Source organism: Sceloporus undulatus, chromosome 2 (genome assembly GCF_019175285.1).
Source record: "Sceloporus undulatus isolate JIND9_A2432 ecotype Alabama chromosome 2, SceUnd_v1.1, whole genome shotgun sequence".
NCBI classification, from domain to species: domain Eukaryota; kingdom Metazoa; phylum Chordata; class Lepidosauria; order Squamata; family Phrynosomatidae; genus Sceloporus; species Sceloporus undulatus.
Window position 1 is genome coordinate 238730005 of NC_056523.1, and position 17224 is coordinate 238747228.

The 17224-nt window shown below is 37.5% G+C and overlaps 1 protein-coding gene across 50 annotated transcripts in view; it reads left to right on the forward strand.

The window, feature by feature from the left end:
- Positions 1 to 17224, forward strand: part of PTPRD (protein tyrosine phosphatase receptor type D) — a 1118901-nt gene that overhangs the window by 968099 nt on the left and 133578 nt on the right. For all 50 annotated transcript variants that reach the window (XM_042455420.1, XM_042455423.1, XM_042455433.1 and 47 more), the window contains one exon: positions 13465 to 13558. In XM_042455420.1, coding sequence (XP_042311354.1) covers positions 13465 to 13558 — 94 coding nt within the window. The remainder of the gene's footprint in view (positions 1 to 13464; positions 13559 to 17224) is intronic.

Consider the following 17224-nt stretch of genomic DNA (forward strand, 5'->3'; position numbering starts at 1 on the left):
CTCACTCCCCCAACCCCTTGTGTTTTTCTCTTCCCCTCCCACTGACCCTGTGTCGCATCTGGACACATGCAACATTTCAGGAATTGATTTTTAACTATTCACACTAATCATTATTTATTTTTATTCAGAAGTTATAGTCAGGGTGCTAAAATTCTTTAGCAATATTACACTAGATAAACATCAGTATCATTTTGTTTTGATGCACACATTCTTTTTTCCCTAGCTTGATCTCTATTGAATCTGTGTCCTCTAAACAATAGCTGTTTATTGGCAGGAGCCATCTTCTAGGTCTGAGATAAAACAACAGATAACAAAGTGGAGTCATATTTCAGAAAATATTAATTTAATTTAAATTGACCAGGGAGGTAGGAATTAAAAATTCTTGATAATGTCTAGTGTTCCCAAGAAATACTTTGGGATGAATAAAATGTTTTGTGGATCTCCAATATATAGGCAGTTTGTACAGGATCAAAACCTTTAAGAGACCTTTTTTTTTTTTTTATCTAGAGGGGCTCCTTTCAGTCACATTCTAGAAATAATCAATATTTTTACAAGGTTTAGAAGATACCAAATCATTCAGAAACTTAGGTCTTAGTTACACTTCAGAAATAATGCAGTTTGGCACTGCTTCAACTGTCATGACTCAGTGCTATGGAGTTTGGGAGTTGGTAGTTTTGTGAGATATTTAGCATTCTCTGCCAGAGAGCTCTGGTGCCAAAATAAACTACTAATCCCAGGATTCCATAGCATTCATCCATGACAGTTAAAGTGGTGTCAATCTGCATTATTTCTGCAGTGCAGATTAGACTTCAGGAAGCAGAGGTCAAAATCCTATGCACTTTTAGTGTAGCACAAATCTATGTCATAGAAGTTACATGGGATCCCAGAACTGAACAGAACAATGAGGACCATGGCCTTGATCTTATCTGTGTCTACCAAGTCAAAAGTGTAAGAGAGGGCTGTGTGTGAGGAATTAATGGGTTCATTACTGACCAATCTTATCCAACATTTGAGAATGCAGTTACTATTATGCCTGAACAGGATTCCAGCATGGGAGATGCCTTTTTAAGTTAACATGGTCAATGAATATGAAAATCTTTGGGAGCACAGGGAGAAGGAAAGAGCAAAGAAATCAATAGCACACATTTTAAATATAATGTATAAGTCAATCTGCTTTAACTATATTGTTGCTTTTCTACTCGCTTAAGTAGTCTCCAACTTCAGTTTTCAGCCTTCAGTCCAGAGTTCCTTATTGCAGAGAGAGTCTGATACAGTTTTAAGTCCTTCTAGAGGCTTCCTGGTCACCGGATATGCATTAAGAATTTCCTTAGTGTTACAGTTCCTCTTTCTGAGTGCTTCCATTACAAAGCAGTTAGTATGTTCCACACTAGTTGGAGTACTGTAAAGAGTTATTAAATAAATAAGGTAGATGGAGAGCCAGCATGGTCCATTGGCTTGAACATTGGAATACAACTCTGGGGATCAGGATTCACTTCCCCACTGAGCCATGGAAAAGCACTAGGTGACCTTGGGCAAGTGACAGGCTCAGATCCCTAAAACCAAGTGATAGGATTGCTTTAGGGTTGCCATTGGCAATAAAACCAATGTGTTTGTCTGTTTGGGGTTATTTCTCCCAGAAAAATCAAAATTTTCATGTGCTATATGTGGCGATTTTGGTCTTTATGAGAATGCAGAGGATTGCCAAACCTTAATTCTGATCAGAGATAGCCCATTCTCACAAAAGAGTTAACTCTGTACACATGCAATTCAGAATATGTTGAGCTTTAATGGTCTAGTATGTGGTAAAGCACATTATCCTGTTTCTAATATGCATCTATCAAGGTTTTTCCATCACTGATGAGAAAAGATTATTTATTATCAGCTTAGACGATGATAAATTCCTTACTCACCTTTATAACTGTTCTGTTTCATTTCACTGCATCTGGGGAACAATATTCAGAACAGGTGAAAATAATCCCTTTCCACCACGCACTTGTATGTACATACATCTGCTTTATGAGAAGTTGTTCCCTTAAACCTATTTTCTTACAATTCATTTTTGCCTATGTACTATTTGTGCAGATATGGTATTAAAATATCTATTAGGCAGCTGTTGTATTATATGTGGTCTTGTAACACAAATGTTGCAAGGATTAATTAAAGTACTTAGTTGATACTAGGGTTTGCTGTGTGTAGTGTTTATCTCATGCGATTGCTCTAGCTTTTGCTTGTTGCCAGTGAGGTGTCCAAGTTAGTTCATCATTTTCAATCAAGATGGGTCTCTGGTGGTTAGCAACTTGCATATTATCTTCATTTTCATGTATATTAGATTTAATTATAATTTTAATACTGTGTGGCATATTGTAGGCAACCGTGTATTATTTTAGGTGGATACAAGGATTTAAGTACTTAAACTATGGACTATGTATTCAGTGGAACCCAAAATGACTGCCAAATTTCATACTGAATAATATCTATAAAATGGGGAATGGGTACATTTAAGGAAGTATTGTTGCCTCATTCTCATGTGCGCTTCATTCTAAAGTTTGAAAGTAAAGGAGTTTCATAGTATATACTGACACCTGTAATATTTGAATCACCACTTTAAGCATTCATATCTGGAGGCTAGTGTACACACAAGTATATTATAAAAATTGCTGTGGACTTTTGCACATTTGCAGTGACCATTAATTGTCTGCACGTTCCTGTGCAAATTCACATCTGTTCATCCTCCCATTGCCAATAATCTGCAACTATGCAAATCCATGTGAAATAGATGGATGGGTACACATTTGATAATGTGCATCCTTGTATATACTTGCAGTCTATTCAAGTGCAATGAGAAGTATTTTAATTGTGTAGAGAAGCCCAAATTCAAAGTCTAGGAGCTCTGGTGTTGCAGTGGTTAAATGCCTGTACTGCAGCCACTGACTCACAAACCACAAGTTTGTAAGCTTGTGTAGAAATGTACGTACTGTTGCTATTGCTATAAAGTCATATGTTGTTGTTGTTGTTGTTGTGTGCCTTCCAACTTACGGTGACCCTAAGGCAAATTTATCACAGGATTTTCTTGGCAAGTTTCTTCAAAGGGGATGTGCCATTGCCATTCTCTGAGGGTGAGTGTGTGACTTGCCCAAGATCACCTAGCGGGTTTTTATGGCCAAGTCAGAATTCAAACCACAATGGTTCACTACATTTCCTTACATCCAACTTTGCCGCCGATATTCCAGCATCTACAAAACTTGGCCACATGATAAAAGGAAGTTTTGGCTCTTTATCAGTTATTACTTAGCCATGTAGAAATCTCAGTTGTGTCCAAAACATTCAGAACAGTAGAAATGATCATTTCCTCATTCTCCCAAACTCTTGATATTGACACAACCACCTAAAAATGGTGAGCAGGCCCTAAGCCTGCCCTTTTGTCAATATTTCTGCAAATATTTATACAATGAGTTGAAAATGTGAAGAGGATATAAAAATTTGACACAAGGACATGTAAAATCAAGCATGTGCACATACTTATCTTATGGATTATGAGTAAAGGTTCTACAGTCTTTTCATACCATTGACAAATGTTTTAGCAATTGGTTATATAAAACATACAATTCAACCAACACAAACCCATTACACAGCTCGTAGATATACTGTAGGTGTGTTATAGGTGTTGTGACATTTTCAGGATGGGAATACTTGAAATTTCATTAAGTGATCAAGTGGTCTGTGTCTTTCCTTTCAAATAAAAGCAGATCTTTTTTCTGTGCAGTATAATGATGGATAGATTAGTACAGGGTATAATGTAAAATAAAGAAGAAACAAAGAGGCACCACTTGACCACCTCATGAAACTTTAAGTGCCTCCCATCCCAAACCTTTCTAGCATACAACTCTTTGCTTAGAGTCTTGTTTTTGCCCCTCAGTTATGTAGAAATTGTAAAGTAATTTACATTCAGATGAACCTTGTCATCCGTTTCTTGCAAAGTCTAAAGCAGATCCAAGACCTGTTGAAGTCAAGTACTTTAATAAGGGTGGTTGGCTAAAAGACCATAAGACAAAACTGTAGAAATAAGGCCAATTGTATATAATAGTTCAGCAGCATCATATTTGTATTAATTGAAATAATAACTGCTCTTTCAAAAAAAAAGTCTTATTATGGGCACTACTTAGAAAGAGATTTTTATTTCTAAAAATAGCAAGTTGTGATTTAACACTAAAAAGCGATTCTGTAATAAATGGGTTTGGCAGTTTCTGCTTGCAGTTCTGCAACATGGTTTACAAGACTTCTTAAATGGCTGTGTGCAGATTAAACAACAAAGATAGTACTAAAGAGCTGACAGCATAGTGCCAACAGGGATTCAAAACAATGGACAATAAAGAGTTGCCAGAAAAGCATGAAACACAGCACAGTCAATAAGTGTTATTGCTCTAGCTGCAGTGATACTTGCTGCCTATAAGATTCCCATGTGTGCAGCAAAGGAAATGGGGAGGAAAATGAGCAGGTTGTTTAAATATTGTAGGTTTGCAACCTGGTTTTTCTCCAGTGAGGTGTTTTTTATTTGTTTGTTTTTTAATCACATGGGCTTTGTAAATTGAAGTGCTCATTTTATTTCTGATCAAACAATTTCAGGATAAGGTGACAGGAGTATACACAGATACATGTTCTTTCTTGGGCATTAACCAAGGAAAAGTGTGAAAAATAAAACCATTGCCATTAATTCAGCAAATCCATGATTTGGAAGCAGTAGGAAGGACGTTGGAAGATGGAGAGCAATGGAAAGGTTTGTGGAGAAAAGTAATTACAAGAAAAAGACAGGAAAAATAGTAATGGTAGCCTCTGTGATGCTAGAAGATGCTAATCTTTCTCATAAGTCATGGAAATGTTGAGATTATGACTGAACCTGTGCTGTAGCTCACCAGAAACTAGCTATAATAACAGAACTGGAATATGTGAAGTAATTTTTAAAAAGGCCTCTGAACATCCATTTACACTGAGTAAAGACAGCCCATCAAGGAATCAATCTTTCAGGAAGCCATGTTTCATGTCCAGAAAGCAGAGTAATCTGTTGTGACTACACTTATAGGCAGCCTTGAAGCTGAGCAGCTCTCTTTTTCAGATTCAAAATGGTGGTAATGGCACCTCTGCTATGGACACCAAATAGCAGAGGAGTTGCAATCTTTTTACTTGGGGTGTACTTCAAACTGAACTCCAAAATGAAATGGGTTTGTGAGTCCTAAACTGAATTGGATTTATTGAGACAGATTCCAAAGATTGATTGGATCATAGCAGGATTTTTCTGAAGCAAACATTCAGATTTGGAGACATTCTAATCACATTAACAGACATATTAATATTATGTTACATCTAGCCATGTTTTGTTCCAAACACTCAACTCTCAGAACTTCTCAGAGACATTTTAGCTTTCTCTCTCGATCAACTGGCATGGAGTTAGCTTGCTACAACTGTAAAACTTTGAGTGTACTCTGGAGTCTGACTGTGCTCACAGGCTGAAGAAAATTCTCTTTTTAAAGCAATTTGACATACACCTTTGGCGAACACATTTCTGCACTGATGATTTGATCTTTTAACACAGAAGAGCACGCCCTTGTCCTTCAGCAATGACATTTTACGAGGACATTTTACAAATGTCATCGTGAGTGTGTGAATGTGATAAATCTGATTGTGGGGATGTGATGAGCGCAAGGGCATTATACTAGGTTCCTGTTATACTAGAGGCATTTTGTTTGTTTGTTTGTTTGCTTACTGTGCACAGAATGTTAATTTTTTTTCCTGGAGAAACATATTGTGTGAATTCTTTAGAGTAAAATGTATAAATTTATCATTGTTACTTGATTTTTAAAAAAATAATAATAATCTGGCCCCTCCCATATGAGTGTGCCCCAAAATATAGCTCATTATTGGAGGCTCTGTTACATGTCCCACCACCGTATGACACTAGGCTGGTAGACACATGTGATAGGTGAAGACCACTGTGTGGTGAAGACTGCCATTTTGTTTGGCTTCTGGATCGTAAAATAAGGGGTGTTTGCTCCAGCTATTCAGAGCTACGTTTAAAGAGAAGCATCACATTACCACCTTAAACAGCTTTAGGAAAGCTGTTATGATGGATCTTTTATGGCAGGCCTTTCCTGAATAGATAACTGGCCTCCAAAAATCCAAACCTCTTATGCCCCTGAATTCTGCTACAGCAACTGTTTGATTTGTGTTTATTATGTTTATTTCTTTAATATTTTAAGGTATGATTTAAAACTATGTACTGTTTAATTGTATTTTAGGGAGGGATTCTAAGGTTAGATTGTATTGTTTTAATATGTAAACCGCCCCGGGAGTGTTGCACAGAAATGTGGGATATAAATAAATTTATTATTATTATTATTATTATTATTATTATTATTATTATTGAGCCATGGCCATTAAAGTGGTGTCAAACTGGATTATTTCTGCTGTGTGAATGCAACCTTCGTGTGAAGGATTTCTCGGCTTAAATTCCCCCCCTCCCTGAGAGTAAGACAGAAGCAGAGGAACCAACTGCTACCATGTAAAGGCTCTCTGTGGTCCCACTCCACTCTTGCTGAACGGGATAGGACCCCTTGAGACCACCTTTAATGTCAAAACAACTTGTTGCCACTACCCAATGATTAACCTGTTACCCCCATTGCTGGGCCTTCTGCTGGTAAATGACAACCAGTGAGGCACTAGCTGCGCAAAAAGAAAAAAGAGGCAGTACTCAAGGAAATGTTTATTCTGAAGTAAAGAACAATAAAGAAAAGAACACAAGGACCAAATAACTGGTCCTCCAGGCACATACTTAAAGTATCAGTTACAAAATTATGATTAGTGATATAAAGAATATTCGTCAAAATTCAATAAACATAAGAAGTATCTGTTATTCAAAGATTTCGAAAGCTTTTTAAAGAGAAGAAATTATGAGCACTTCTCAATCAATGAGTAAGAATTTTAGTTTTTAATTTGATGGCCAGGATTTGAGTATTTTGCATAAGCAAAGCTACCATTCATATTGGAATTTTCTAGCAGAGGAATGATCTTTAAACCTCTGCCAAACGTCCTTTTGACATGCTAATTGAGTTTGAAATGCCAGGTAATTAGTGTAAATGTTGCCTCAAATGTTCTCTTTTATTTTCATTCGGGAAATCTGTGGAAAATACTTCTCGATGGGGAGAGAAAAAATACCTTTTGAAAGTGAGACTTTTGAAAAGAATATATATATTAAAAATCGTATCTAGTTCTGGATGGGAGAGAAGAAAAAAATGGTTTGTCACAACACCAAAATTTATAATCATATCAGCCAAACATAACATACTCCAAAACTGACACCCTGACTAATAGTGAGACAGGACCTCAGGCCTTCTGCCTTCTCATCTCAACTTCTCCTCAGCACCCTTCAGAAAGTTCTCCCCCAACAGCCATCTGATTGAATGGTTGCCCTCACACCACCAGGGATGTAATCCTCGCCATGCAGTACAGCATTCCCTCCCACAGTTAACTCTTTGGAGATTATCCACACGGAGGAGGCGAACGTCCTCCTCCTGTCATTAAGTCATGTTAATCGCATGATCTGGGGGAAGATTATCACACCCCTGCACACTCATCCCATTCTTGTCCCATCTGTAAACATTCATTTGGTATTAATGTAATTTGGTATTACTATAATTTAGGAGTTTCCATTAATACCAAATGTCGCGTCCATTACTGTTTACAGACTGGACAAGAATGGGATAAGCACACGGGGGTGTGACAATCTTTCCCCCGATCATGCACTTAACAAGAGTTAACGGCGATTTAATGATATGAGGAGGATGCTTGCCTCTCCATGTGATAAAGTCCTTTGTTAGCTGGGATCAAAGGCCCTGATAAATGGAGGGATTCCTATTTATCACACTTCTAAGATTTTCACAGCAGCGCTTACCACAGGGTAAGTACTGGTAAAACGCCAGTAAAATGTCCCAATTCAACTGCCATAGGAAGTACAAAATATCAGGACCTTGCTGAAATCTGGGAAGTCAGTAGGCAGAGGGATAGGGGTGTGTGTGCAGATTTTTTAAGAGAGTCAAGAAACGCCAGTAAAACATCATTGAAGTGCACATGTGTTTCTGACATGGTTTCGAAACATTATGGAATCATCCCCTCGCCTCTAGCGTCCTTGAATCGTTCGCAGAGCAGCAATTTCCTATGAATGAAAACTTTGTGTTCATAGGAAATTGGTGCTCTGTGAATGATTCAGGGACGCCAGAGGCAAGGGGATGATTCCCTGACATTTCAGAACTGTGTCAGGCTTTCACACACATGCACTTCCATGATGTTTTACTGGCATTTCTTGACTCTGCACACACACCCCTATCTCTCTGCCTATTGACTTCCCAGATTTCAGCAAGGTCCTGATATTTTGTACTTCTCATGGCAATTGAATTGGGACCCACTAGGGCCAGATTTACATTCGAGAAACCCACTTGGTGACTTTAGGTGAATCACACTCTCTGACCCCCAGAAAACCCCGTGGTAGGGTCGCCTGAGGGTTGACATAAGTCGCAAGTGACTTTGAAGGCACACAACAATAATAACTTAAGTAAGTTGCTGCCTAAGGCCTCACATTGTGTGTGTGCCAGTGGCCTATCAGTTTATGGTGACCCCATGAATTTTATAGAGTTTTCTTAGATAAGGAATCCTCACAGGTGGTTTCACCAGTTCCTTCCTCTTAAATATGGCCTACATCACCTGGTATTGGTTGATGGTCTCCCATCCAAATACTAACCAGGGCTGACCCTGCTTAGTGTCCAAGATCGGACAGGATCTGATGCCTTTGAGAGAGTCCAAATACACAAGAACACACACTGTTGTTAGAAGAGGTTTATACAGCAGGATGGATACAGTAGCAATGGAAACCCAGATAGACAACGGGTGTGGCTTAATGGTATGAGTGTTGCACTGCAACTCGGGAGACTAGGGATCGAGTCCCAGGTTGGATGTGAAATCCACTGGCTGAACCTTGGCAAGTCACATGCTCTCAGCTTCAGGAGAAGGCAATGGCAAACCTCCTCTGAACAAATTTTGCCAAGAAAACCCCATGATAGGTTTGTCCTAAGTTGGAAATAATAAATTACTTGAAGGCATACTACATATGCACAAAATGGTGATGTTGTGGATTTGCTATTGCAGTCCCTGAAAGCTTATTGGCAAATGAAACTTGCTAATTTGAGGAGCTGCAAGATAGCTCCCCCCCCCCCCCCGCCCCTGTTTTGCTGCAAAAAAAGGGCATAATTTAATTTCAGGTTACTTGTATTTTGTTTGTTTTTATGTTTCCTACAGTTTCAAAAATGTTTCCAATAGAAAGATAAACAGATGAAGCAAAAAGTTACATTGGTCTGGCTATAGAAGAACTGGATTCAAAATCTAGTATCACCCTTTGGCTGGTAACCTTGGCCAAATAATTAGCTATCAATTCTTCAACTACAAATATAGGCTTCATCTGCACTACAGAAATAATGCAGTTTGACATGATTTTAACTGTCATGACTCAGTGCTATGGGATTCTGGGATTTGTAGTTTGTTGTGGCACCAGAGTGCTGAGACAGAGAAGGCAAAATGTCTCACAAAACTACAACTCCCAGAATTCCATAGCAGTGACCTGTGACAGTTCAAGTGGTGTCAAACTGCATTATTTCTGTAGTTCAGATGCAGCTGTAGAACAATGATGTTTTATTTAATGAGCAAACATGTCCTACTTGTTGCTAAAATTTGCACTCCATACTATGTCTGGTTAATATTAATTCCTATAGTGACAAGGGATTCCCTAATGTGCATTGTTTTCATAGGTGCTTTACAGAGCACCCAAAAAGGGCACTCTGCCAGCGCCCGTGTTTGCTGCGTGAGGGAGCCGCAGAGGACAAAACATGTGGCTCTCCCGCGCAGCAAAAAGAACCCGCAAAAAGTTCTTCTTGCGGCACAGTTGTGACACTGCAAGGTGCCGCACTGCGACATGCGGGTGCTAAGCGTCTGTCACGCCAAAATGGCGGCGCCCATGTGTATAGGGCGCTGCCATTTTGAAGTCCCTAGTACGTACTAGGGGTGAAGCCTGATTGGACGCTGCATCCTCGCCAACCCCTAGTACGTACTGGGTGCGGAGCCAAGGCCCGTCTGTAACGGGCCATAGATTATTAATCAGAATAGAATAGGAAATAGGGCAGGAAGAAAGAGGAAGCTTTCTTTGTTGCCTCTCGATTTATGCTGACCCCATTAATTTCATGGGGTTTTCTTAGGCAAGGAATCCTCAGAGGTGGTTTTGCCAGTTCCTTCCTCTGAAATATGACCTTCAGCACCTGGTATTTGAAAATTTTGCACATATATGTAGATTTTGCATATGAGCTGTATTGCTACAGCAATTTCAGAACTATTAACTTTTGCATATTTTGACTGAGGCCAAATCCATATAGTGCTTTATTTTAATACATTACTTTTAATTTTAAGATTAAATTCTCTTATCTAATTGAAAATGGTATTACTAAACATTAAGCTATTAAGCCAGCACTTAGCAAAATATATTGGCTATGTTAAAGGGGCACCTCTTTGCTGGATTGAGACTTAAGGGCCACTTGCACTGAAGATGAGTTTAAAATTAAATAAATATTTAAGAGATTTAGGATATATACAAAATGCTCATATTTTCCATTAAGAAACCATCAGAATTTTTTTATTGTAATGAGTACTTACTACTGTGCCTACTTGGTATGAAAGCAGCCAGTTTTAGAGATTCATAATGACCTCTAGAATAAAAAGCGATAGAATTTTGTAATCCCAGCCTGGCTACCTAAGGGTATTGATGTAGGAAGTAGCTTGGTTCCATTAGTTGAATTCATGCTGCGTTTCAAAACAGGTTGCATGAAGTCATTGCCAAAGGAAAAATAAAAGGAAACTTCTTATGCACTTTTTATTCTGCTCATATGGGGTGAAAAGAGTCACAGATAAAAAATCCTTTTTAGGATGACAAGCTATAGACATGCATATTAGTACATAACAAGATTGATATTTTTCAGTGTTCAGAGTGCTGAAGTTTAGTTAGTTTACCAGATTGCAGTTTTCTCACATTTTACCACTAATTTGCACACACAGTAAAAAGTGTGTGTGTGTGTGTATCTGGTAAATGCTTGTTATGCACAACTGCTTGTACTGGACAAAAAACTTAAATGCTTCCACAATTATAGATGGGTCATCAAATGCAATACTTTGCTGCTTTGGCCATTTCCCCCTTCACACCGGACAAAGAATCATCATAATTATAGGCCATAGCAAACTGAAATCATCGGCATGCTGCAAAATTAACAGGAAGTGGAGTATGAAATTTGTCAGCATTCCTCTAGGCTCCTTCACTTTAGCAACTGTCATCTTTACATAGTGCTCCAGAATACTATGCCATGTTGTAACATAGTTCTCAGTGTTATTCTTGGAGGGGGGGATGACATTCCACTGTAGCAGCCACTAAGAAATGGCAGCCACTATTGGAGGTCAATATTTAGTCATCATGGCATACAAACATTCTCAGCCATAATGGGGACTTAATAAGGATGTAATTGATCACCAGTTTATTCTCAAAAGAAGAAATGGGTAATTTTCCCCCAGTTTTCTTCCTGCTGTGGAAAAGGCTTCAAAAGACACAGCGTTGGACTTATTCAATGTCAAATTTGTATGTGGTTAACTGAAAACAGGCATTTTCTGCACAGGGAATATTGTATAACTCATGTATAAGTCTAAAAAAATTAGTCAAAAAATTAACCCCAAAAAACCTCAGTTGATTTATCCATGGATCAGTGTAAGTACTGTACTTTGACTCTTATAAAAAAGGAACCATCCCCTGCTGAAAGGCAAGAATGTTATCTGTTCTGGAAGAATTGACTCCGCTCTACTCCTTCATCCATCCAGCCTTTACTGTGAGCGCAAGCAGTTATGCCTACTGGAATTTTGTAATTTATTTGGCATATTTCTCCTCTGTTTCATCCTTTAGATCCTTTATTACATGTCCATAAGTTTTAACCTCGATTTATCTACGGGTCATATCAAAATCCATAATTTTGGCCCGAAAACCTGCCCTTGACTTATACATGAAGGCGACTTATAGTCAAGTATATATGGTAACATTTCTATGCAGAAATATTTCTATTTCTAAGTAGAAATGTTTTCACTGCAGAAAAAGCTATTTCCTGCAAAAAAATTATGTCTTCAATGCAAATCTCATGTGCTGGATAGAAATATTATTTTTGTGTGCAGAAAATGCTCTTTCCAGTGCAGAAAAACACCATGTGTGGAATTTATGTAGAATAAGTCATGAACTGTGACAGTTCTCTAGTTTTCTAATACTAGAAAAACATATTTTTCAATCTGTTTAAAATTATTTTTTAATATTTTGAATATTCTTTCTGTCCCTAGGACTTAAACATGACAGTTGGCAGAAGAAGGAGCATGAGTATTACAATAATTTTTTTCACCACTGCTGCAATATTTCATCCTCCCTTTCAGCTTGTATTCCCTACAAAACAGAACCATCCCCTACAAAATATTTTTTAAAAAAAATAAAATTCAAAATATGCACCATCTTGCTTAATATTGGAACATTCAGCCCAGCTCTAGTAGTAGAAAGCATATAACATTTGTAAAACAGTAACAAAAAACCAATACATGGTAGGCAGGGAGAGTATTGTGTAATGGACTCTATGGCCAACTTTTAGCATCACTTATCCATGGTAACCATGGGAATAGATCTGGCATGGATACAGGGGTTATAATATATTTCATTATTTAAATTATTCTCTCTTTCATCTAGTCATATTTGGGAGGGGACCAATAGGATGAGATACTTTAACATAATATTTTTTGTTATTGGTTGATTGGTTGGATTTTTTGGTAGCAGCTCTCCAGTCTTATATATGTGTTGCACTTTAAAAGCTTTATTAAAAGGTTTATTAATACATTTGTTTCATATAAATACATTTTTATTTAAATGAATTTAACTTTTGGTAATTTCCCATACATTCTGATTCGATCACACCTTGAGTCTTGAAATATCTTTACATTGGTCATAAGACTGTCTCATGTGTTTGGCCACATAATCTAGATTAATAGTATTCAGGACCTATCATGGGTGTATTTTTCAAATCATACTGTTTTATCAGGAAAAAGATAGCCATACTCCAAATATTTAGTTAATTAATACAGAATATGAATTTACTGGATAGATACAATTAGGAACTGACTTCATTTGAGAAATCCATGAATCTTTAAAATTAATTGCACATAAAAGTTTCATACACAAGTTTCTCATAGAGTTGGTATCTGATCCCTTTGTTGAAAGATTAGATATAGGAGGAAGCTTTAAACTGAAGCTGTATCAGCATATCATTCTCTTTATGTGGACCTCATTGATGTCTTTTGTTTCCTTTGCAGAGGCTACTATATAGTAATTGTGCCTTTGATAAAGAAGTCTGATGGGAAATTCATGAAACCACGAGAGAGCCCAGATGAAATGGAATTAGATGAGGTATCATATGCTTAATTTTTTTTTCTCTAGAAAAATGTTTGTGAGAGAAGCGGTCTTAATTATTGTCAGTTAATGTACCCATATCAGCAAGTTTAGATTTTTTTTTTTTCATTTGGATACCATATCATTTTTGTATTGGAGGTAGCCTCTGGGGCCAGAAACAAAAAAGCTAATTACTTGAATTAAAAGACATTAAGTTGCAACGAGGCAGACAAACTATCTGATCTTTGTTGGCATTAATATTTTATTCTTGCAGATTGTAAGGGTAATGCATAAGGTGAAATGAGTTGTCAGCAAAAGTATAATCACCATTGATATGAACTCCAATAAAGGTCTGGTTCATTAACAGGGTGTTTGCAAAAGCTGAATCAAATGCTAAATTGCAATTTGCTCTACAGTTTAACATTTGACCTCCATCGCAGTCTCTTTAACTGTTCCTTCTATGCAGAAATATTTCTAATTAGAAAATGTTTCCTTTACCTCTCAAACTGTCTTTCTCTGTCCTCTAGAATTAAACACAACACAAGGGAGGAAACGTTTTTCATATTGGAAAAAATTACAGCAACTAAGGTGTTGAGTAATTTAACACATATTTAGTCAGTTTCCAGACTATCTATTAATTTGAGATCTTTTGATATTTCCCTACAAGTGACATTTGGAGGTTATTATGTTTTTAAAAAGACTCTTCGTTTAAAGTTAGTTTCTCCTTTTACTTTATAGAAAGGTAAAGTCAGTAAATTCCAGAGGCAATGAGTGGTTGCCATACCAGTGGGATAGTGAATGTCTTCCAGGTGCTGAATCCTGTTGTCCAAATAGTTGTAGCACCTTGAAGAGCTTAGTTTTGACTAAAACTCCAAGTGAATTCACTATTCAACTGACAAGGAAGCCAGCAGCCATAAACTGGCAAAATCTTTAATTGAGAATTACAAGAATGTATTTTATGAAATGCAAATTATAGTACAACCCCCTTATCTGTGGGGGATATGTTCCCAGAGCTATCACAAAAAGCAAGAACTGCCAATAATAGCAAACTCTATATTTCTGCCAGAACTTGACCTAGAGAAATCTGGAAATCAGAGTTCGACTCCCCTGCTCAGCTATGGAAACCCATTGGGTGAACTTGGTCTAGTCACACATTCTCAGCCCCAAAAAGCTCATGATAGGTTCCCCTTAGGGTTGCCATAAAACAGAAGTAAGGCATGTAACAACAAATGCATACACGCCAGGAAGGGGAATGGCAAGTAGAGCAAGCTGTAGGCTAGACATTGTGTTTGCTTCTTCAGGCTTCAGGAACTGTTAAAAAGCTGGCATGACCAGAGTCTGTAATAACAGCAAAATCCAGTTCAGTGTTAAAATTAAATATTAAAATATTAAAATTAGCAAATATTAAAATAATTTATATATTAAAATTAGCAAATTTGTCACAAAGGGCTTCTAAGGATTCTGGTATATAAGAGAGAAAAAGCATTCTGCTAGACAACAGCTTTGGTATAGAATGCAAAAACTATAGAAAAGACTTATTCTTTCTTGTTTGTTCTACCAAACATACAGCCCAGCTCCTCTTCTGGTACACATCTGCACAGATTCCACAGAACCCTGTTATTATCCCCTCAATGCAACAAGTTCCACAGTGGAGAATGGAAGGTCTCTGCATACTTCCATTCTCCTCATTCACAAATTTTCTCCATGAGACAGTACTTCATAACTCCCAGTAGCCAAGGCGAATTTCTGGAATGCCTTGTCTTTCATGCACTCTGGAGAGGAAAAAGAGTTACTATTGAGCCATATGATGATCTTCTGTGTCTATGTGCTTTGTATCATACTCTTTGTTATTGTTATATTAAATTTCTGTTGAACAATTAGATAACCACATTATCTCTGGATTGGATGCAAAATAATCAGTGCACAGGGCCATTTTTTAAAGACTTTTTGTTCCTTCCCTACCCACTAATCTTATACAACCAGGCCATATGAAGAGTTTTGAAGAATTCTAAGGCTCTTGGCAATAATATGCCACTTCTGATACATTTTACTCATCATAATATAGGCAATACCCAACTCTGTTACCTGCCTATAGCAAATAGGTAACACTAACTTTCATTGTATTTTTTTCCTTTTAATAGCTGCTATATATACAATTTTTAAAAGGCCCTCATTCATCTCAAGCATTGAGGAGATGTGGGAGAGAATTATTATTATTATTATTATTATTATTATTATTATTATTATTATTTGTCACTATTAGATCAGTAATGGCACCTGCCTGTCTCCACACCATTTTAACCTGAAAGACTACACAGACAAATTCTCCAGCCTTAACAGATTCCAGTCAGAATGCTGTACATGACATTGAACTTCCTTGCAATTAAGTTCTTCAGGTCTTTGCTTCTGCTTCCCATAACATAGGGTCATTTTAATCATTGTGCAAGTTGTGGTGCATTAATCTGTATAATACTTTGATAAAGAACATTTATTAATTCAGAAACATTTGGGTCAGGATGGGCTCTTTCCCATTTTTTAAGGTTACAATTGAGACCATACTGTAGAATTAATGGTGGAAGAAATAAGATATGCATTGACTGGAAAATGAAAATTGTTTCTGATAGAGAGCTGAAGCCCTTGATATATCTTTCAGAAATGCTTTCAATAGTAACTACTGAGAGGACAAAAAAGATTCCAGAGTGATCAACTCCTCGCACTGACTCTGCAATTTCTGATGCTATCGGTTTTTCTGTTTGTAGAAGAATAGCCTCTTTAAAGTCACATTGGCCAATAAAATGCAACTGAGCAGTTGATACAAACAAGAACCTTACACTCACAGAGTTGGAAGGGACCCCCAAAGTCCATCTAGCCCCATCCTGTTGAATTGGACAGGATGGCAGGGAATTGGACAGGATGGCCTTTGGGGTCCCTTCCAATTCTATGATTCCAAGAGCTGTCTTATAAGTGCTGGGTGTCCAGCTCTACTAGCATTTAGCAATAGCATTTACAGAGCCCAGCACTCTTTAAGCATTTTAAAATCTATAATCCAGTTGCCCCCAACAAGCTGTGCACTCATTTTACTGACCTACAAAAAGATGGTAGGTTGAGTCCACTCTAAGCCCTGGGATCGAACTCACAATGTTGTGGCTGCAGTACTGGGATTTAACTGCTGTGCTACCAGGGCTCCTACTCTGGTAATGATTGTATCTGTAACACTGAAGCCATTGGGAAACCCCTTGTATGGAAATTCCACATGTAGTGCTGCCCTGTGTGTCCTGTGTTCAAGCAGGCCTTGACTTGGGGGTGAGTGTTTATGTGAAGAATATCAGGGTTTTTAGTTTTAACTGCTGTTTTTATGCTTGATATTGTGTTTTTAATATGTTATACTGTCTAATACTGTCTTAAGGGGGGAGGGATAAAGTGTTTTTAATTGTTTTTATATTTTACTGTTGTTAACCGCCCGGATTGGTTTGCCAGAGGGCGGTATACAAATAAATATTATTATTATTATTATAAGAACAACACAAGCTTTAAATCTATTGTTTTCAGTGAACGAAGGTTCCTTCCATACATTTTCTTGAATAGCCATCCTTAGCTCACTCTTTGTTTAGAGCAGTGCTTCTCAATTATTTTCTGTCATGCCCCCCCTAGGAAGAAGAAAACATTTCGCGCCCCCCACGCGAC